The sequence below is a fragment of the Chinchilla lanigera genome, unplaced genomic scaffold (assembly GCF_000276665.1).
Source record: "Chinchilla lanigera isolate Chin_1 unplaced genomic scaffold, ChiLan1.0 scaffold00132, whole genome shotgun sequence".
Lineage (NCBI taxonomy): Eukaryota > Metazoa > Chordata > Mammalia > Rodentia > Chinchillidae > Chinchilla > Chinchilla lanigera.
Genome location: NW_004955533.1, coordinates 1,252,956 through 1,275,872, shown reverse-complemented (window position 1 = coordinate 1,275,872; position 22,917 = coordinate 1,252,956). Strand labels below are relative to the sequence as shown.

Here is a 22,917-nt window from a genome sequence, read left to right as displayed (position 1 = left end):
TTTTTGCTCTTTGAATAAAGCTATGATGACAATACATACGTACTTAATTTTTTTTACTTGTGGTACTAGGGCTCAGACCCAGTGAGTGCCCACACATTCTGGGCAAGGGGCCTAACACCCTCCTCTCCAGCCTCCTGTGCCCTCTGAGTGTGGTGTTTTCACTCCTCTTGGGTGACTGCCTTGAAATCACAGTGCTGGGTCATGGGTAAGCACACAGATACATTGTAAGAAGCTGCTAAATATTTTCCTACCCGAGTTGTACCATTTTATGCTCTCAGCAGCAGTTTATGTGTTTCAGTTGTTCACGTTTTTCCAACATTTGGTGTTATCATCTGTCATTTTAGTGATTAGTGAGCATACAGTAGTACTGTGTGTCATTGTGATTTGAATTTACATTTCCAATACATACTAATAATGACATCCCCCCCCCCCCCCCCCGGTACCGGGCATCACACTCAGGATCTTGTGCTTGCCGGGCAGACGCTGTGCCGCTGAGCTAAATCCCCAGCCCTAATAATGACATCTTTAAAAGTTTATTGGCCATTTGTATATGCTGTTTTTGTGATGTTTTTTCAAGACTCTTCCTGTATTTTATTGGGTGTACTTTTTATTATTGACTTGTATGATATATTCTTTTTACATATTATATAAGTGTGTGTGTGTGTATGTGTGTGTGTGTGTGTGTGTTTGGATTCAAGTCTTTTGTCAGGTATAAGGATTGCTAATATTTTCTCTGTGGATTGTTCTTTTTCTTTTCTTTCTTTCATTTTTGTTTTTGATACAGGGTCTCGCTATGTAGTCCGGGCTAGTCTTGAACTCACTGTGTACCTCAGGCTGCATCAGCCTCCTGAGTGTTGGGATTATAGGCATGCACCATCGCACCCGCCTGGCCATGTATTTTCTTTTAGTGGTGCCTTTTGAACAGAAATTTTTAGTTTTGAGAGGGTCTGATTTATCTTATCTTTTAAAATGTGGTTGGCACTTTTGATTTTTGCCTAAGAAACTTTGTTTCTCCTGAGGTCATAATGGTATCATCCTGTTTTCTTCTGTGATCTTTATAGCTTTAAGTTATTTTTAGGTCTGAAAGTCATCTTGAGTTAGCTTTTGTATGTGGTCTGAAGAGTGAATCAGTGTTCAATATTTTCTCTGCTGAGCTGCTGTGACCAAGAGATGACTGACCTGTACTGGTGCCTGGTCTGTGGTCTGACTGCACACACCTGGTTTATTTCTGAGCTCTCCCTTGATTCGATGTGTCCATTTCTCCATAAGCTAGGACCACACTGGCCTGGTGATGTAGTACCACATTAAACCTTAACATCAGGTAGTGTAAGTCCTGCAGGTTTGTCCTTTTTCAAAGTTGCTGAACTGTTGTCTTCAGGGAGATGAATCATGGGTACCTAGTAGTGAGCGTGTAAAAGAGCTCCCAAGTTGGTGGACACCAGCGTTCACACTCCTGGCAGGTAATACCTTCATCCAGCTGTGCTGGTATCAGGAAGCACCCTTTCTTGATTTCCAGTCCTTTATAAACACGGTCTAAAAACAATGTAATGTCTTTATATACATTTTGAGGTTAAGGCATTCATTTACAAAGGACATACTCATCTGCTCTCTTTGCTGTTGCATTGACTTCTGTTGTTGGTGTTAGGTGTGCATGAGGGCAATTTTCCTGTTCTGTCAGAATGTGACTGCCTGTATTTTTATGCTAGAAAGCTGCATTTTAAAGACATTTCTTGTATACATGTGTAACTAAGCAGAAGGTCTTAGAAGCCTTGAGACCGTGTGTACATCCCTGCCAGCTGATAGAAGTCTCTTTTGTATTTGCACAAATACTTCTTGTCTGGGAGTTCAGTTGTTTCAAACAACTGTGCAGCTCTGGGCAGCCAGGATTTCCAATGAGAGAAAACGCTCCCAGAACTCGCTGTACTGTTCTCACACCAGGGATGGAGGCGTAGTATAAGAAAGGAAATGGAAGGACCCAGCAAGGCCGGGTCTGTGGCTCCCTGTTCCTGCCAAGCCAGAGGGCCTGAGGCGGAGAGCAGGGGCAGCAGGGGCAGCAGGGGCAGCAGGGGCAGCAGGGGCTGGTCTTCAGCAGGCACCTTTCAAGGACACCAGCAGAGTGACTGGGAGCACTAGGGACCGTGACCTCGGACTGAGCCTTTAACACGGGCCTTTTGGGGACGTTCAAAGTGTAGCAGCTCAATGAAACTAGGGAGGAACGTAGGGAATCAACTAATAAGTAAAGTTTAACACACACAACCAGTGAGCTGAAGAAGAAATCGGGAGAGCCAGGAGGACTGAAGCAAAGCAGAGCACAGAAGACCAGCGCTGGGGGCAGGTGGCCCACACAGCATTCTTAGGAAAACTGCAGATGACAGTATTTTAAAGAGTAAAGATCTCAAACCAGCGTTTTAATTATCCACTCGAAGACACGAGGAAGGAAAGAGCAAATGAAACCCAGGGGAAATAACAAGCAGGAGAGTAGAAATAAATGAGGCAGAATTAGGAAAGAAAGAAAATCATCAAAACCAAAAATTCGTTCTTTGAAAAGAACATCAAAAGTCACAAACCTTAGCACTTGAGAGACTGAGGCAGGAAGATTGTTGTGAGTTGGAGGCCAGCCTGGGCTACAAAGTGAGTTCAAGACCAGCCTGAACTGCATAGTGAGACCCTGTCTCAAAAAGAACAACAACAACAAAAACGTTACAAACCTTTTGAGGTACTGACTAAGCCAAAAAAAAAAAAAAAGACTCAGGTTACTAAAATCAGGATAAGAAAGGAAATACATGCTGTATGCCTGTAAGACAGTTTGCACAGCCCGTGTTTTTCTTAACACCTTATTACTGGTGGCAGTTTTGCTAGGAGACTGGGCCACAGAGCTTTTCACAGCAGTGCCCTGGCCATGGCTCTCTGATTTGTTACAGTTCAGCGTGCATTTTTTGCGGGTACAGGGACGTTCTCTTAAATAGCCACCTACTGATGAGCACATTCCCGGTATATAACGTTATAACACTAGGGAAAAAAGAAAAAACATTGATTCTGTGCCAGTAGCTGGTCAGTGTTCTGTGGTGCCCACCGTAGGGCATTCTTGGGCTCACTGTGATTTCCAGTTTGTGGACAGTCGCCAGGGCCGCAGCGTTGGGCCCCACTGTTCTGCTGGAGCCTGGCGGCAGAGGCACGACACCGGTGAGGGCATCACAGCAGCTGTGGAGGCACAGGTGGCCGCCTGGCTAGAAAGCCGTGGGCCGCAGTGTAGTGCTCACAGCGCTCCGGGTGCCGCGGGAGTTCCCAGAGGCATGGTACTGGGGTGGGGGCAGAGCAGTTCTCAGGCCTCTGCCGGTGCGGCCGCACGTGCCTATAGTCCGGCACTCGGGAAGCCACGGCAGGAGGATCAGAAGTTTGAGCGCAGGCTGGCGACTTAGGTGACTTAGTGAGACTGTCTCAAAAATACAAAGAAAGGCCTTGGGAGGTAGGTCAGTGCAGAGGTCCTGGTTCAGTCTCCGGTGCCAATAACTACATAAGTAAGTCCGCAGCCTCCAGTCTGGTGCTGTCGTCCCATCAGTCGTCATTTCTACCCGGTGTGCTGTTGCCTGGCAACATGGCTGTCAGCTTTCTAGAGCCAGAAGAGCGAACACAAAGTTAGACTCCTGTGAGGAAAGACAGGAGCTTCATTAATTCCTGATCTACAAGTCTGTGTTCGGACTTCGCTAGTCACCCAGAGCTGTCCTGAACCAGCCCTTTTCCTGGTTCTCGCGTCCGCGTTGTCTTCAGTTAGCTCACTGTGCTGAGGCTCTGGCGTTCCTTTGTCTTCGCGACCTTGGTGTTTTTCTATAAAGAGTTCAGGCCAGCTGGTTTAGAGCCTGTTTCAGAGTTGGAGTTTGAGGCTTCCAGATGATGAGTTCCAAGCTCTGCCTTTGGCAGAAAATGACAGCTGCCTTATTGTGCCTGTCCCGGCATGCCCCTCGGGAGGCATGTGATGCCATCTGTCCATACAGATATTGTTGACTTGGACCACGTAGCTCAGCTGGTGTCTGCCAGGCTTGCTAGTGTAAGAGTAACTTCTCTTTGGGACTCATTTTGTGGAAAGCCGGAGGAGGTGATTTGTGGAGCCTGCGACAGACCTGCTCCCAGAAGAGCTGGGTGGGCGTTGGTCCCCGCTGACGGCCTCGCGGTGCTGCGGTGCTGTCAGACGGTGGCGCTCTCACTCAGCCTTGCCCCCACGCGGTCATCACTTCTGTTTTCCTTTTGCACAGCAGGGTTGAACCTAGGGCTTTTACGCTGCACTACAGCACAGCCCACCCATTAGCATTTTGTCTTTATTTTGTAAATTAACTTTATTGGTACACTTGTGATATGCGTAATGGTCACATTCATCATAGGGAGTTTGTACCTGTCTATAATATGTCTTGATGCACCTTTTTCTCCATTCTGTGCCCCTTCCTTCAACCCTTCCTCCCCTCCTTGTTTACAAAAGCTTTGCTTCCATTTTTGCCCATCGTTCTCTTTTTTCCTTTTCCTTTTTTTTTTGTACTGGGAATCGAACTCAGGACCTTGTACTTGCAGGCAGGCGCTTGTGCCACTGAGCTGTATCCCCAGTCCCTCCTTTTCCTTTCCTTTGTTGGCCCCCTTGTTTGCCTTCCCCTTTGAACATTTCCTTCCTCCTTCCCAATGCCTGTCATCCAATTTGGTCTTTATTTACCCTTTCAGTTTCTCACATTAGAGGAACAAAGTGATATTTAAACATGTGTATCTGATTTATTTAACTTAAAAGAATGGTCTGAAGGTGTATCCAGGCCAGGCATGGGAGCACATGCCTGTAATCCCAGTAGTCAGGAGGCCGAGGCAGAATTAGCACGAGTTACAGGCCAGTCTGAACTGCATAGTGAAACCCTGTTGCAAAAAGACCACACACAAAGAAAGGTACATCCATTTACCTAATAATGCTTTGGTTTTTTTTTTTTTTTTTGGCTTTTTGAGACAGGGTCTCACTATGCTGTTCAGGCTGGCCTTGAGTTCACTTTGTAGCTCAGGCTGGTCTCGAACTTGCAGCTATCCTCCTGCCTCAGCCTCCCGTGTGCTGGGATTACAGGCGTGCACCACCACGCGCAGCAATGCTTTAAGTTTATTCTTCTTTGCAGCAGAGTAGTACTCCATTGTCTACAAAAACCATATATTCTTCATGAATTCATCCCTTGATGGGCATCTAGGCTGTTTCCAAGATTTAGCTATTACAAATCATACTGCTATAAACTTGGGTGTGTGCATATCACCATGGTGTGCTGCCTTTCACTGTTTTGAAAAGGTACCAAGAAGGGGAATACCTGTGCCAAATGGAACTTCTAGTTTTAGTTTTTTGAGGCATCTCTATACCGATTCCATTTTGGTTTTTCCAATTTACACTTCTACCAACAGTGGAGAAGGGGTCCCTTTCCCCACAGTCCTGCTAGCATGTGTTGTTCATTGATTTCTTGATGATAACCATTCTTTCTGGAGTGAGATGGAAGCTCATGTTGTATTATTATTTATTTATTTATTTATTTATTTTTTGGGGTGCTAAGGATCTCACTTTGTAGTGCAGGATGGCCTTGAACTCACTATGTAGCCAGTTTAGCCTCAAACTGTCAGTGATCCTCCTGCCTCAGCCTCCCAAGCACTTGGATTATAGGCATACGTCACTGTGCCTGTCTCTCAGTGATGCTGAATTTTTTATATATATTTTTTTGTTTCTGTTTTCTTGAACTGAGAAATATCTATTCCCTTCAGATGCCCACTTTTGGACTGGGTCTTTAAATTTGGGGAGGGTCTGATTTTTTTGAGTTCTTTATACATTCTAGATATTAGTCCTTTGAGGAAAGCAGGTAAAATTTTTTTTCCCATTCTGTGGTTTGCCTCTTCACTCTGTTTTTGGTTTCTTCTGCTGTGCAAAAGCTTTTTAGTAAAGTGTGATCCCAGTGTTTTTTTATTTTTATTTATTTATTTATTTGTTGTCTTTTTGAGACAGGGTCTTGCTATGCAGTTCAGGCTGGCCCTGAACTCACTGTGTAGCCCAGGCTGGCCTTGAACTCACAGCGATCCTCCGGCCTCAGCCTTCCGAGTCCTGGAATTACTGGAGTGTGCCACCATGTGTGGTTCTGCATAGTGAGTTAGTGAGTTTAAGGCCGGCCTGAACTGCATAGCGAGACCCTGCCGCCCCAACAAAAACAAATAAACAAACAAAAAGAACCTACTGAACAGGAGTGGTGACAGTGGGCATCCTTGACTTGTTCCTGATTTTAGAGTGATAGTTTTCAGTTTTTAACCACTTAGTATGATGTTGGCTGTTGGTTTGTCATAGATGGCTTTTATCAGATTGAGGTAAAGACCATCTATTCCAATTTTCTGTGGGATTTTCATCATGAATGGGTACTGGACTTTGTGATGCTTTTTCTGCATCTGTGGAGATGATCACGTGGTGTTTGTCTTTGGCTCTGTTGACATGGTGTATTACATTTATTGATTTGCATATGTTGAGCCTTACCTGCATCCCAGAATGAGTCCTTCTTGGTCATGGTGTATAATCTTCTTGATAATTTGCTGCGTTCTGTTTGGGAGTATCTTATTGAGGATTTTTGCATCTAGATTCATTAGAGAGATTGGCCTGTACTGTTGAAACTGTCTAGTTTCATCCTTAATTTCATCTGTGATCTGTCCGTAATTCAAGAGGGTGTTAGGTAACTATTGTGTTTACATGGCTTTTGTGGTTTCTTTTGCCATTGATTTCCAGTTTCTTTGCACTATGGTCTGATAATATGCATGGGATAATTTCAATTCCTTTGCATTTACTTAAGCATGTCCTGCAAGCTAGTATAATGTGTGGTCTGTTTTAGAGGATGTCCTGTGTGCAGCTGAGGAGAATGTGTTGCTGTGGGGTGGAACACTCTGTAGATATATACTAAGTCCGTTTGTTCAAAGATTTGGTTCCACGCTGATATTTCTTTGTTGTTTTTTATCTAGTTGATCTATTTGTGACAGTGGAGTATTGATGTCCCCGTTACAGTCGTATTAGTGCTTATTTGCTTTTTCATGTCCATTAATGTTTGTTTTGTATAGTTGAGTGAACTGGTATTTGGTGCATATATGGTTGTTACCTCTTCCTCTTGGGTTCTTCCCTTTATGAGGATGTGTAGTGACCTTTGTCTCTCTCAATCAGTCTTCGCTTGAAATTCACTTTGTCTGCAAATAGAACAGCTACCAGGGTACGTTTTCAGGTTCCTGTGGCATGGAGTACTATTTTTCCATTTTTTGACTTTCAGTCTATGCATTTTAATTTTTCCTTGTTTGCAGCATATTGTTGGATCTTATTTCTTTTTTTCTTTCTTTCTTTCTTTTTCTTGGGGGTGGGTTCTCGCTGGGCAGTTCAGTTTGGCCTTGAGTTCACTTTGTAGCCCAGGCTGGTCTCAAACTTGCAACAATCTTCCTGCCTCAGCCTCCTAACTGCTGGGATTGCAGGCGGGCACCACCACGCCCAGCCTTGGATCTTATTTCTTGATCCCTTCTGCCAGTCTCTTTCTTTTGATTGGTGAATCCAGACCATTTACGTTGATAGTTATAACTAGTATGCTTTGTTTGTTTGTTTATTTCATTCCTTGAGACTGAGTCTCACTGTGCTGTCCAGACTGACCTTGAACTCACTATGTAGCCCAGACTGGCCTTGAACTTACCTCAATCCTCTGATCCTCTGCCTCAACCTCCCAAGTGTTGGGATTATAGGTGTGCGCCATCATGCCCAGCTTGACTGATACATACTAATTTACCCTTGTCATGTTATTTTCCTGTTGTTGGTTCCCTTTCCTTTCTGATTAGTTGCTTGCTGTGCCTGGTGGATTCATTCTGTAGAATCTTGGAAGTGTTGTCTTTTTCTAGAATTTCCTTCAGAACTTTTTAGAGTGCTGGTTTGGTGGTCGTGAACTTCTTCAGGTGTACTTTATCATGGAAGTGTCTGATTTCCCCCTCAATTTTGGAAGATAATTTTGTGGGGTACATTAGTATGACTTGTTTTCTTTTAGGGCTTGAAGTATTAAGCTCTCCTTGACTTAATGTTTTGTGTTGAGAAGTCTGCTGTGATTCTGATGGGCTTTTTTTTATAGGTAATTTGTGGTTTTCTCTAATAGCTTTTAATATTCTGTTCTTCTATTGAAGTTCTAGACTCTTGACTACAGTATGCCTTGGTGTAGTTTTTATCTGATCATGGCTAATTGGAGTGAGTATGCCTCACTTGTCTTCAAATTCTTTTTCCATGCTTGAGAAGTTTTCTGCCATTACTTTTTTTTTCCTGCCATTACTTCTGTGAACAGGCTTTTTATGTCCTTTGTGCTTTCTTGTAATTTTTCACTGGTTCTGATCAATCCTTCACTATTTGCATCGTCTAGCCCTGATGGAGTGATTTTTGTGGTCCCTTGCTATTTTTAAGAAGTGTTTCATGTGATGGTCACTAACTGCAAACCTGTCCTCTGGATTTGATATTCTGTCCTCACATTCGTTAATCTCCTGGATCTCTGTTTGAATCTGTTTCATGGAATCCAGTTCTTTCCTATGTTGGACATTCATGGTTTCCATCACTTGCCTGAGCTCCTCTATTTTTTTCCATCACTTGCCTGAGCTCCTCTGTGTCTACTCTGGATTCACTAACCATGTCTTTCACTATGGTCATCATCTCTTTAGTTATCTATGAAATTCTTACTTTTTTTTTCTGGAGACTCATTCATCTGCTTTGTTACCCCTGCTGCTACTATTTTAGAAAGTTTAGCTGGGTGGATTTTCCTTTCTTCTATCTCAGTGACCCCCTAGATTTGCCTTGGGTGAGCTGAAGGTCTGGGTTTGCATCTTGCTTTCATGTTTTCTCATTTTCTATTTTTTAAAATTTGTTTTCTGGATTGATGGTTGTTAGTTGCTTATAGTAGGTAGCTTTATTACTAGTATCAACACCTCCTTAGCAACTGACTACTTTTCAGAGCTGTCTTCTAGGTGCAGCTGGCTTTTGGCTTTTGAATCTGTCCCAAGATCCTGCCTTTTCAATTTTTTAGGGATGAGAAGTTGCTGCCTATTTGGCCTAGCATTCATTTCTTCCATAGTGTACTACGGTATGGTTTATGACTCCCCAGACAATTGGCGTACAAGGAGGTATAACTGATTATAACAACTATGTCACTTTGGCTAAAGTACTACAATCAGTAATTACAATAGCATCAAGCATAGTCTAGAAAGCGACAAACTGTGTTAGCTGTTAATTTGCCACCTTTAACCATCAGTACAAAATTTATAGTAGATAACAAAATCTAAAAGAAATCAGAAAATTATATGCAGTAAATATCCCCTCAATAGAGTGAGTTTACCCTTAGGGGAGAAAATCTGAAAAAGATAGGAGAAAAAAATAGATAACAGAAGAGAAAGCGATTAGAAGCATAGCTGAGGGACAAAGGAAGATTAACCAAGCTTTGGAAAACTGGTAAAGAAGGAGGAAAAGAAAGAAAAAACAAAAATAAAAACTAAGCAAAACAGAAAAGCTAAAAAACAATGTTTATCCATGGAAAAACAAGCAAAAAATCAAGAATAAAGAAAAAAAGGTAAAGATAAGAGATTTTTCTATGACTTCAAGCCTGTGCTATCTTCTGGGACCTACAGTTTTATGGTAGTGCAATCCTGCCACTCTGCCTCCCAGTTAGAATTATAGGTATGCACCACCACATCTGGCTACTTCTTTTTTCTTTTCTGTTGTTTGTTTGTTGTTGTTGTTGTTTTTGAGATATGGTATTTCATGTTGCTTAGGTTGGTCTTGAACTCGTAGACTCAGACTGTCCTCCTGACTCAGCCTCCTGAGTGGCTGGGGCTACAGGTGCCACTGCACCCAGCTCTATTATTTATTTATTTTATTATTTCTTGCTACTTATTGTGTCATTTTTAAAGTACTTACTGTTATGCCTACAGCTCTGCTCTCACATTAAGTAGGTAGGCTTTCTCTGTCCCTTATGCCAAAGTCTGGATTTTACTGCTGCAAATTAAACATCCCATTACAGTTGGGTACTTCAGTCTGCCATAGGAAGAGCTCTGAGAGTCAAGCGTATTGTCATACCTGAAGACAGACAGACAGGTCTGAGAAGGTAGGAGTGTTCTCCTGCATGCGTGTGGCCCGTGGGACAGGAGGCCTGTGTGCTGGGGAGGCCAAGTAGCCTCTCCCTTCTGCCCGCCTGCACGGATGCTGGAAAGGATGTAAGGGAAGTAAGGTTTGAAATGCCAGGATGCCGAATGATCTGGTAAAGATGTAGTGCCAAAAAAGCTGAAAAAAAGAACTATACCTCAAAGATTCTAGATTAGGAAGATTGAGTAGCCTGTGTAAGCAGGAAGTCTCTGAGCCCTGTGATGGTAAAAGTATCGTCTGAGTGGGCTGCAGTGAACGCATGAGGAAGTTGGACTTCAGACATCTCCTTGGAGAGCAGTGCACCTCCACTCCCCAGGATACTTGCATCTTGGTAGTGGCTTAATCGTGCCAAAGAAAACCATGACAGAGCTTTTGATTGTCTTCTTGGGTCAGCCTTGTGTTACTTGCAAAAATACCTTTGCTCTTTTCAGTGGTTTCTCATCCTGCTGTGTGTAGACTAAAGATTATGTATAGGATGAGTAAAGAGTATGACATTCGTTATTTTCACTTCTAGTTCTCATGTGAGGATTTCTGTTCTAACTATGCAGCTTGTAAACCCCTTACCTGTAGATATGTGTGGCTTATGAACCTACTTACACGGCGTTTTTCTCTTTCTTTCCTAGGTACCTCGTATTTAACAGACATTGTATGGTGGGCTGGCACCATTGCAAGTAAGTGTGTGGCACTGGTCTGGTCCGCTGTCCGTGGGGCTGGGCTGCGGAGCAGGGTGAGCGTGGTGCTGACGCTTGGAGGGGGTGCCCCTGCCTCCCCCCAGGCCCTGCACGCTGCACCGTCCTCTACTTTCCCGGGTGCTTCCTCCTGTAGGGGAGAGGAGAAGGGCAGGCAGTGACCTCCAGGGAGGAACACAGTGGCTCCTGCTGCTCACAGCTGGTCCAGAATTGAGCCCAGGTTACTGCCCTGGCCGGAACACCCCAGAACAGTCCCACGTGCTCCTGTGTAGCCTTCGGGTGGTCCCTGTGAAATTCCCTGGGTCAGATGCCTCGTTTCACTCAGCACCATCTGTTTAACAAAGGAGAGTTCTTGCATAAACTCAAATACAAGATCAGAGGTCTCGGGGTATAACGTAAAAACAAGTAATAACGTCAGTGCTCAGGACTGCAATAAATGCATCAGTCACAGTTTTATTAGAAATTTCAGAAATGTCGTGGCTTATTTGTCATGTCATGTTGGTCAGGCGGGACTTACCTCGCTGAGGCCGAGCTGTTCCCCGAGGTGGTCCTGGCGGGGTCCCTGGATGTCCGTGCAGGTGGCATGTTTCACTCGCAGCCTCGCAGCCTGGTGCTGGGTCTGCCGCCTGCGCCTGAGGAGGGCCTGGGTACTTGAAGGCACATAGGGAGCTCTGCCCCGCTTGGGGACAGGTTGGTCGCTGGGTGCAGACGTGCAGTTAGGAGCGAAGAAGTTTGCCTGTGTGCTGTCGCACAGTCGGGGGACCTTTTAGGGAGTGTGCCTGAGCTGCAACCCAAACCCACTTAGTTATCACCAGGGGCCAACGCTGCGGTTAAACCTCAACGCTGAGCTTTTAGTTTAGAGAAAACAACTCATACGTGAACATCTTTTGTCTTAAAAGAAAAGCAAATAACGTGGGTGCCATAGGTTCGCCACACTGCTGTAGGTGATGATCCTATATTAGATACTTCAGAAAGCCAGAAGAAAGGACATGTGTCTAGTGGGTAGACATTTTACCTGGTTCAACATTACTCAGTGGCTAAGACAGCTCATGGTACCCCTTAAACATGTAAAACTGTATGTGCATTTCAGTTAAGAAAAAACAAAGAGTACTGTAAAGAGCTGAGCCCGGGGGCACACGCCTGTAATCCTGGCGATTCACGAGGCTGAGCAGAAGGACTGCAAGTTCAAGGTCAGCCTGGGCAGTCTGTGAGACTTCCTATCAAAATTTTCAAGAAAGGTGTCAAAAATTAAATTTAGTTAAAAAAGCACCAAACAGCCAATGATGTATTAAGAGTGCAGGACACTCAGTGCCGTCCTCACCCCCAGTCCCTGCTGGTGACAGGAGGTCTCCGCTGCACCCGTGCCCGACTGGCCCAGTGAAGCCTAGGGGTTTGCTTCCGCCACCACGATCCGTGAGCGTGCAGTGGTGCCCAGGCAGCTTGCTCGAGGGAGCAGGAGGGGCCCCTCGAGAGTGGCCCTGGCCGAGGTTGGAGCTGTCGTCGCAGTGCTGTCCCTGTGCTTCTCTTCACAGTGGCAGTTGGTCAGATCGGAAACTTCCTGGCTTACACGGCAGTTCCCACGGTCCTCGTGACGCCCCTGGGTGCCCTTGGAGTGCCATTCGGGTGAGAGCCAAGATTCCATGTCTTGCTATTTGATGTATAGTTTAGATACAAAATATTTTTCATTTTGAATGTCTCTGTTAAAAAAATAAAATTGTACGTAAAGTCTTTAGAATTCTATATCATTTAACTGTAACTGTTCTCTCAGAATTTACTTCAGTGCATTCCAGCGTGTGTGTGTGTGTGTGTGTGTGTGTGTGTGCGCGCGCGTGCGCTCATGGTGCTGGAGATCAAACCCAGGGTCTCATGCATGCTAGGCAAGTGCTATACCGCTAGGCAAGTGCTGTACCATCCGCAGCTCCTCAGATCTACCCTACCCGTGCTGCTCAGTGACTCGGACGCTGTCTCTTCCCTGGGCTTTGCCCTGGATGGCTTCTTAGAAATTAGAGTCTTCCTCATACCTTGGCAAGTTATTCTTTTTTTTTTTTCCTGAGACAGAATCTTACTCTGTAGTTCAGTCTGGCCTTGAACTCACAGCAATCCTTCTGCCTCAGCCTTCCAAATGCTGGGATTATAGGCATGTGTTACCACACTTGGCTAACCTTGGAAAGTTATTCTGAGAAACCATGAAGCAAAACATATCAATTGAGCCTAGCGTGGTGGCACACGCCTGTAATCCCAGCACTTGTGAGGCTGAAGCGGGAGGATCACCATGAGTTCGAGGCCATCCTGGGCCACAGAGTGAACTCAAGGCCAACCTGCACTGCATGGTGAAACCCTGTCTCAAAAAGACAAAAAGAAAACATATCAGTTGGCGGTTTTCCATTTCTCTTGCTGGACCCTGGACAGTCGCCCCACCTCACTCTAGTCTATTACAGAGGCTGAAACATCCGCCACACTACCACTGGTGGATAGGGAACGGGGTACATGATTTACATGGCCAGCAGCAGAGGGATTCCCCAAGTCCAGAGAGAAACAGGAGGAGCTGGGGTGGGTCTGGACTTTTACAGTAGCTGGGGGTGCTCCGGGTAGAGCTTTTTTTTTTTAACTGGAACTCGAACTCAAGACCTTGCCCTTGCCAGGCGGGCTTGTGGGTAGGGCTTTGCATGCCAGCTGTGCCTCTCGGTGTAAAGTGCCTGTTGGCCCTGCGGGGCTGAGGACCAGGGACTGAGCGTTCAAGCAGCTTTCTCATCAGGTCCGAGGGAAGGGAGGAATGGGGCCTAGAAGCCTGCTGGTCATCAGAAATCACAAGTGGAGCCCCTTCGCTTTCTTTTTTTTCCCCTTTTCATTTTTTTATTACTATTATTTGTGTTTTGTTTTTGGGACAGGGTCTCACTATGTAGTCCAGGTTGGCCTTGAACTCACTGTATACCCCAGACTGGTCTCGAGCTCTGTTGATTTTCCTGCCTCAGCCTCCTGAGTGCTGGGATTACAGGTGTGTATCGCCTAGCCCAACTGGAGCCCCCTTTTATAAACTTTCTATTTTAATCCATTTCCTGGGGATGTAACAAAATGCCTGAGACCAAGTAGCTTTTCAGGGAGAGAGGTTTTACCTTGGCTCTTGGTTCTGGATGCTTGAGGGGCTGAGATCCAGCAGCCCCACCCCACAGGGCCACACGCTGCCTCCATACATGGTGTGGCAGAGAGCGAAGGAGGCGGAACTGGGGAGGCGCCTGTGTAACAGTCCTGTCGCGGTGCTGACCCAGTCCCGGCCAGCTGCTCAGTGCACTTGGGGATCAAGAGAAGAGAGGCTGTGGAGGGGCCCGGGGCTCCTGTGTCGTTTCACGGCAGGTCCGAGTCTGCAGCAGAGGCTGTCCACGGGAGGAGCTGTGGGGCACAGGCAGCCCGCCCCCCTGCAGGCCCCAGTTCCTCCGCTTCCCCCCCTCCTCCCCAGCCCTTCTTCCCCGCTTTCCTCTTTTCTTCTTGTTACTGATGCTGGGGATCAAACCCAGGGCCGTGCACATACTAGGCGAGCAGTCTACCATGGAGCTGCGGCCCCCATTTTTTTCTTCAGTAATCAGGGTGGGAACTGGTAAGCAGTTTGCTGTGAGTATCACTTTAAATGTAGTCACGGCCGCGTTGTGACCGAGTAAGTTAGAGCACGGTGGCCGCCGCGTGTGGGAGCAGAGGCAGCGCAGTGGTCGTGTGCCCGCTGGGGCACCTCGGGGGCCGCGCCTTCCCTCAGCAGCAGAGCGGAGGCTGGCGCGCAGCGCAGGCCACACCGCGGGCAGCTCGTCAGCGCGTCCTCATCACCCGCCCAGGCCGAGGCGGGCGCCACGTCACGCGTCTGATTCCCTGAATAAACCTGCGTCTCTGACGTGCCCCAGAGTAAGGCATGCAGAGGCCCAGAGGGAAAATGTTCAGCCGTTTCCAAGATTTATAGACCGTGTATATAAGAAGAGTCCTTTTGTGTTCACATCTTGAAGAAATAGAGTCTTTTTCAGACTTTGAATAAGAAGTTTCTAAAGTCTGAAGCAATAAAAATGAAAAAGTTAAATTTCCTACAAAAGAATAAGTAGGATGGGAAAAACATTTCCGCCCAGTGTGACAGCGGTGAGAGCTGGCTGCTGCGCGGGTGCCCCGACACCGGGAGAGGACGCCGCACGCCCGCGGGGCTGTTTTGGCGCACGGGTTTGGATGACTTGCCTTGGCCAGCCGGCCACAGGCAGAGACGGGCTGGTGGGAGAGTGTGGTGGAGGAGAGCTGTGAGCCGTGGCAGCCAGGAAGCAGGGGGAGAAGAGAGGGCCAGGCCGGGACGCCGCCTCCCGGGCCTTCCCGGGGGCCACCCGCACCGGGCCCCACCTCCTAACGGTGTCCAGGCCGGACCTCAGCCGTCGGGGTCCACTGCCGAGCTCTTGTCCCTGCCTTCCAGTCACCTTTCTAAACCCCATTTCTGGACACGTGGGACTTGTGGGGTCATTTCAGATCTAAATCATGATGAGTGTGAAGACATTCCTTAAATTCAGCAGAATAATATGAAAATCTCAGTAGACGAAATGGTAAGGGACAAGGACAGACAATTCACACATATGGAAGTACATTTATACCACCAATATTAAGCCTAGTTTTCAATAAAATGTATGTAAGCAATTCAATAAATACCTCTGTATTAAAAATGTTAAAAGAGTAGCTGGGAGCCTGGCATGGTGACCCCTCCTGTAATCCCAGCACTTGGGAGGCTGAGGCACGAAGACCCTTTGAGGTCCAGGCCCCCCTGGGCCCCGTACTGAGTTAAAAGCCAACCGGGACTATATAGTGAAATCCTGTCTGGAAAAAAAAAAAAGAAAAGCAAAGAAACTTGAATGAAACTAATCAGATATCTGCATAGCGAGACCCTGTCTCAAAAAGACAAACAAAGTCGACAGAGTACTTTCTGTGACCATAGTGAAATGAAATTAGAAAGCAAAAATAAGTGAAATCCACAAATATATGCAAGTTAAACAGCTCAATACTAAATGACCAGTGAGTCAAAAAAAAAAAAAAAAAATCCTGGGGGAAGTAAAGTACTTTAAGATGAGCAGAAATGTTGAGGGCCCAGGTTTTAGCTCAGTGGCACAGCATCTGCCTGGTGAGTATGAGGTCCTCAGTTTCATTCTGGGTACCAAAACAAAAACATTTTCCTAAGTACTAAAACTCGACAGGGCTCAACTAAAGCATTAGCCAGAGGGAAATTTTGTTTTGTTTTGTTTTTTTTCCCTGGTACCGAGAATCGAACTCATGACCTTGTGCTTGCCAGGCGGGCACTGTGCCGCTGAGCTAAATCCCCAGCCCTTCCAGAGGGACATTTACATCTGTAAATGCCTACATTTTAAAGAGGAAACAATCTCAAATCAACAATCTAACCTTCCAAACTGAGATGCTGGAAAAAAACAGGCAAACCAAACAGAAGGAAAAAAAATAAAGATTCAAGTATAATATTTATAATAATGAGAATACAAAAGCAATAGAGAAAAGTCAGTGTAATTAAATGTTTGTCCTTTAAAAAGGTTAACAAAATTGATAAACCTTTAGCTATAATGATAAAGCAAAAAAGAGAAAAGAGTTGCTATGACTTTGATGTTTCTCCTTCAAAACTTGGGTTACAATGGGTGTGGAGTAATCTCTTGGGAGGTCGAGGCAGGAAGATCCATGGGAATTTGAGGCCAGCCTGAGCTACATAATGAGTTTAAGGCCAGCCTAAACGACACAATGGGACCCTGTCTCAAAAAAACAACCAACCAACCAACCAACAAACAAAAACTTGTGTTACAATGTAGTAATCTTCAGATTCGTGTGAGTGGTTAGATTAGAGGAGGTGGGGAGTGGCCGCCTGCTGACCCTGGCAGCTTTATCAGAGGAGGAGAGACCCAGAGAGTGTGAGCTGTTCTGCTTTGCTGTGTGATACCCTCAACCCTGCGGGGGTGCGGTGGGCCCTGTCCAGTGCAGCAGAGGCTCATGCCCTGCTCTCGGGCCTGCCAGCCCTGGGCCATGGGCTCAGTGAGCCTCCGTCGTGTATAGATGACCTGTCCAGGACATCACTTAAGCCACAGCAAGTGGACAGACAAGGCTAAAAGATGGAAAGTCAGAAGTGAAGTAGGGAGCACTGCTATCAACCACACGGAAATGAAAAGAATGATAAGAAAATGTAAAAAATAATGTGCCAACAGATAGATAACTACCAGAAGTGGACCCATTCCTAGAAAGACACAAGTTACAGAAACTTTTTCATGAAAACAAAGTAGAGCTTTTGTTTGTTTGTGTTTTTTCTTGTGGTGCTGGGAATTGAACTCACAACCTTGCGCCTGCCAGGCAGGGGCTGTGCCGCTGAGCTAAATCCCCAGCCTGAAGTAAAGCTCTTGAATAGACCTGTAATATGTAGGCAGATGGAAACAGTTAAAAAATAAACTTCTAGGTGGCATGGTGCCACATACCTATAATCTCAGCACTCAGGAGGCTGAGGCAGGAGGATCATCACAAGTTCGAGGCCAGCCTGGGCTACTTAGTCCAGGCCAGCCTGAACTGCATAACCCTGTCTCAAGAAAGACAAAAAGACATGAAGATGAATAGACAGAACTGAGATTCCAGAAATGCACGCAAGTTGCCCTCCACCGATTTTTGCCAGAGGTGCTGCTCGTCCTTGGGAGAAAGAAGCGCTTTTCGCAGATGGCTCTGAGCAGCAGCCGCGTGCGGATGAAGAGCGTTGCCTTCCTCCCTCATCGTGCAGACAGGAATGCAAAAGGGTATCGAAGGCCCGAGTGCAAGCACCAAAACTGTAAAACTCTCAGGAGAGAACAGTGTATGCAGATCATGACGACTAGTCCTTGGGTATTGGTTATTGCAGCTACAGCACAAAAGCACAGGGACAAAAGAAAATAAATTGTGTTATTAAAAATCAGTCATATATTTTTAAAATCAAACCCTTTGTGCTTCACAGGATGCCAGCAAGAAAGTGAAAAGAGCTGGGTGTGGTAGCCCATAATCCCAGCACCTGGGGAGGCTGAGGCAGGAGGATCACCAGGAGTTCAAGGCCAGCCTCAGCTACCTAGTGAGTTCAAGGCCAGCCTCCACTATGTAATGAGACACTGTCTCAAAAAAAAAAGTGAAAAAGATGGATAAAAAAGTCAAATCGTCTATAATAAGGGACTTAGATTTAGAACTCAATTCACCAATAAAAACTCAATTCACCAATAAAAGGACAACTCAGTTTTATTTTTTTCAATCAGTCTTATTGGTACATTTTACATACATGAGGATCACATTCATCCTAGGGAATTTGTACCTGTACATGATACACCTTGCCCCTCCCCATTTCCTTCCCTTCCCTGCAACCCCTCCTCCCTTCCTCACTGACAACTTTTTTTTTTAAATTTTTTAAAATTTTTAATTGTTTGTCTTTCTGAGACAGGGTCTAGCTGTGCAGTTCAGGCTGGCCTTGAGCTCACTTTGTAGCCCAGGCTGGTCTCAAACTCACAGCGCTCCTCCTGCCTCAGCCTCCCAAGTGCTGGGACAGCTCAGCCTTTAAAGGTCTGCGTCGGGTGTTTCAGTGTGGAAGCTGCGAGGCCCAGCCTCGTAGTCCAGGCTCGTGCTTGGCCCTTCATTTAGCGTCAGCCATGTGTCCCTGGACTGTTGGGCTCAGGGCTCTTCTCCTGCTGCACTCTGGGGGTTCCGTCCAGACAAGCTCTGTCGGGGGGAGCAGTGTGGAGCTCTGGCCTTACGGCTGGGGACCGTAAGCATTTCACTTCTTAGTGTTGGGGCTCAGAAAATGATACACCAGGGTGGGGCTTTGACCCGCTGAGCTGGAGAAACGGCCTCGTCCTGAGGCCTGCCCACCCCGCCCTGCCCCTGCCCGCCGTCTGCTCACCCCGTCAGTCATCTCTCATCCTCTTTCCTTCCGGACGCACCAGGGCCACGCTTTCTCAGCTCACACTGTGACTGAGGGTGTCTCTTCCCACAGAAATATAGCTGCCTTACAGACCCTTTACCGAGGCATTTCACCAGATAACTAGGGAAGAGCAACTTTCGGACGGAAGACTGACAGTTGTTACTCTGGCCAGAAACACTTTTCCTCGTCCTTCTAAGAGTGGCTGTATGAGTCAGCTTCCCCGTACAAGACAGTATCTGACGTGCAGTTTAAAGGAGGAGGGGGTTAGTGTAGTTCACATTTTTTTTTTGGCTTTTTCTCCGGTACTGGGAACCGAACTCACGACCTTGCGCTTGCCAGGCAGGCACTTTTGCCGCTGAGCTAAATCCCCAGCCCCTGTAGTTCACATTTTAAGGGGGTTCGGTCACAGTCCGTGGGCTCAAGGCAGAAGCAGCATGGTGGGAGGGTGTGATGGGGCACACAGTTCCCGGTGGCCCGGAAGTAGAGAACAGGGCCAGAGAGGAAGGAGTGAGGGAGCGGGTGTGTGACCAAGGTGCAGCTTCCACGACTGGGTGCGGCTTCAGTATCAGTCAGTGATGGTGAACCTTTGGAGACCAAGTGCCGGAACTGCAACCCAAAACTCAATTGTTTATTGCAAATGCCAATACGACAGTTCAACCTGGACACTGAGGTTTTTGTTTAGAAAAATAAACTCATAGGCTAACATCTTTTGCCTTAAAAATAACACGCATGCCGTAGGTTCGCCACCACTGGTATAGAGCCTAGCAGTGAAAGAGTGACCAGTCTGGCTTACTGAAAGCCCAGAATCTCCAGTTCAGAATGTGTGCTGATCCTGTGCAGGAAAAGGAGGGAGAAAGCACTCCATGGGCTTGCAGACGGTAGGCATTATACATTTATTTGTTTTAATTTTTTGGTACCAGGAACCGAACTCAGGACCTTGTGCTTGCCAGGCAGGCGCTTGTGCCACTGAGCTACCTCCCCGGCCAGTATTTTATAAATTTAGACTTTTTTATTTTATAAAGTAATGGACATTTTAAGAGTTTCTGGTACTAGAGAAAACTACTCACCCATACTTGAGTTTGGGCATTAAAAAGTTCTAATTTTTACTAGCGTGTGTTTGCAGTACACACTGGTTACACTCCCTGTGGGAGCTATTACACGTGCACAGCACATCTTTATTCTTTTCCATCCCCCTTTCTTCCCCTCCCTCCATCTTCAGCTTGGGCCTTTTTTGGTTGAATTTATTTATTTATTTGTTATTGTGGGTTTTTTTGTTTTTGTTTTTGTTTTGAGACAAGGTCTTACCGTGTAGTTCAGGGTGGCCATGATCTCATTATGTAGCCCAGGCTGGCTTCAAACTTGCAGTGATCCTCCTGCCTCAGCCTCTGGATTGGGGGATTACAGGGGTGCACCACCATGTCCAGCTGGCTGAATTTATTTTAACTTGAATGTTTTTTTTTTTTAAATCCAGCCAAAGAGCTACCTTTCTTGTATTTCTTTAATAATTTTTGTGCCCTACTCTCCCATTTGACATTTTTTCTTTTTGATTGTTTAGTGTTACAAATATGGAAACAATACTTTTATTTTTGGTCTGTTGTAAAACTTCTTTTGTAGTCTTACATTTTTATATCTACTGAGATAATAATATAGTGGTATCAGTTAAGATGCCTTTAACTTTATAGTGGCTATGCACAAAAATCCAATTTGTATTGAAATAACAACTTCAGGAAACTAATATAGGAATTATTACCATTTCTTTTTTCTGTTTTTTAAAACTAAATGATGGGTTATGGGTGGGTTTAGCTCAGTGGTAGAATGTGTTTTAGCATGTGCAAAGTCCTGGGTTCAGTCTCCAACACCAAACATAACAAAACCAAAACGACAAATAACAAGTGAAAAATAAAATACGGCTATAAAGAAAATGTGAGGCTGGGCTTGGTGGTGCACGTCTGTAATCCCAGCACCTGGGAGGCTGAGGCAGGAGGATCGTTGCAAGTTTGAGACCAGCCTGGGCTACAAAGTGAGCTCAAGGCCAGCCTGAACTGCATAGTGAGACCCTGTCTCAAAAAGACAAAATAAAAGTGAGTTTTCTAGATAAAGTATGTGCAGTTAGTAGAAAGAGGGAAGATAGTTTGGTTTAAACTATACTGATTTTTTTTATTTAATTGAAGGTCCATTTTAGCCTCTTATCTCCTGAAGGAAAAGCTCAACATCCTGGGCAAGTTGGGGTGTCTGCTAAGCTGTGCGGGCTCGGTTGTGCTGATCATCCACTCCCCGAAGTCTGAGAGTGTGACGACGCAGGCCGAGCTGGAGGAGAAGCTGACCAATCCAGGTAACTCCGTCCTAGCACCCTGCCAAAGAGCGGCCCGGAGTCCAGGCGTCATGAGCCACTGTCCAGTGTGAGGTTTCCTGACCCTGCGAGCCAGCCCTGTGTCCACTGTCCTCCGCCCCCCCGGAGCTGCATCCGGGTTTTGGGTGGCTGTGTGTGCAAGCCACCCCTGGCTGTGCGGAGACATCCTCCGTCCGGCTGACCCTCTGTGTGCCAGTGTGCAGTCTGACCACCACAGGGGGTGCCCTGACCACCCGGGGACCCCACTCAGCTCAGCTCTCACACCCGCAGCTTCCTTCGTGGCTTCGGGGGCAGTGGCTCCTTCCCGAGCCCAGCAGCTCCTCGCCCCTCAGGGCTGCTTCCTCCTCCACTGAGCCTGCCCGGGCCTGGGGCCCTGCTCTGCCCGGCTCCTTCTGGGCTCCTCTGCATCAGTGTTTCTGCCGTGTCCCTCCGTCCTCTGGGGTTCTCCACGCTACCGTATTCACCCCTGGGACTGCTCGGCCCCGCCCCCCTGCAGTTCTTCCTGCAGCCCTGCTGGTGAGAGCCTGTGGGCACTGCTCCGTCTTCCCTCAGCCTCACATGGTGATGGGAAGCTTAGAGTGGAGACAAGGTTCTGTGTGTGTGTGTGTGTGTATTTGACATATGATAACTCTGTATTTTTGACAAGTGCAATAAGAAACAATGCATTATCATGCCCACTTTAAAGTACAGACTTCCTTTGAGTTCTCTGTCCAGTTGGTTACCGGTGCTAGGTGCTGACAGTTTTGCCTGGATGCCCACACACAGCTGCCTCCATACGGAGGTCTCCAGGCCGCAGACTCGGGGAGTCCCCTTTCGTAGTCCCTACTTGCCTGTGATAAGTGCAGCAGTGAACCATCTGCCACTGTAAACAGAACCCATAGTGAAGTTAGCCAGGATTGTCCATGTCCCTGCAATGTCCTAACACTGAGCACTGTGATACTCATTCACTCTCATAAACGCCAAAGTGTTCGGATAAGTGTAGCTACGTGAGTACAGAGAAGGGAAAAAATCAGAGACTCAGATCTGAGTGGGCTCAAGGATTAATTTTAAGTAATTTCCGTATGACATATCCAAAGGGTACATTTATTTCTTTTCTTTTTTGGCAGTGGTAGGAATTGAACCCAGGGCCTCGCGCATGCTAGGCAAGTGGCCTGCCGCTGAGCTGTATTCCCCGTCCTTATCATGCTCTTCTAATGTATGAAACACAGGTCTAGATACAGTATATAAACATGTAAGTATTTCAGCGATACTAAGATTTCATGGGGTGAACAACTAGGGAGAAAAGTGTACAGTGGTTCCTAAGGGAGGATGGTAATGAAAAAAATGCTTAAAAAAGTGTAAAGCATCGCAAAGCTGAGGGGCATCTGGCCTCCTGCTCTAACATGTAAGAAACTGAGGTTTTTCTAGGCGTGGATTCTTTTTCTGGGCTGCCCAGTTCTCACAGACGTGGAGTTGGTGTCCAGATGCCACAGTGGCTGTGCCCTCTCCCTACCTGACTGGCCACTGTCCCTTCTTCTGCCATGCACTGCTGCCTTGGGTGCCAGCCTTTCTGTGCCCCCTGCCCTCTACACCATCCTGACGCTTGGGACCCCTCTAAAATGCAGTCCCTTCCCACAAGAGACGCCAGCTGCCCCACGCTCGTGTCCTGCTCCTTCTCCCAGTGCTGTGTTTGCTCAGGGGCGTGGGGCTGCTTCTGTCTGCCCACTTCGCCCTGACTTCGTGTCCTGCTCCTTCTCCCAGTGCTGTGTTTGCTCAGGGGCGTGGGGCTGCTTCTGTCTGCCCACTT

General features: G+C 46.6%; 1 protein-coding gene across 6 annotated transcripts in view; it reads left to right on the top strand.

Annotated features, from left to right (window-relative positions):
• The window catches only part of Nipa1 (non imprinted in Prader-Willi/Angelman syndrome 1), a 60,266-nt gene that overhangs the window by 28,625 nt on the left and 8,724 nt on the right, over window positions 1-22,917 (top strand). For 4 of the 6 annotated variants that reach the window (XM_013507683.1, XM_005410400.2, XM_005410398.2 and 1 more), the window contains 3 exons: window positions 10,795-10,842; window positions 12,393-12,483; window positions 20,953-21,113. In XM_013507683.1, the coding sequence (XP_013363137.1) occupies window positions 10,795-10,842; window positions 12,393-12,483; window positions 20,953-21,113 (300 nt within the window). The remainder of the gene's footprint in view (window positions 1-10,794; window positions 10,843-12,392; window positions 12,484-20,952; window positions 21,114-22,917) is intronic. The other 2 variants (XM_013507684.1, XM_005410397.2) reach the window with 1 other exon arrangement.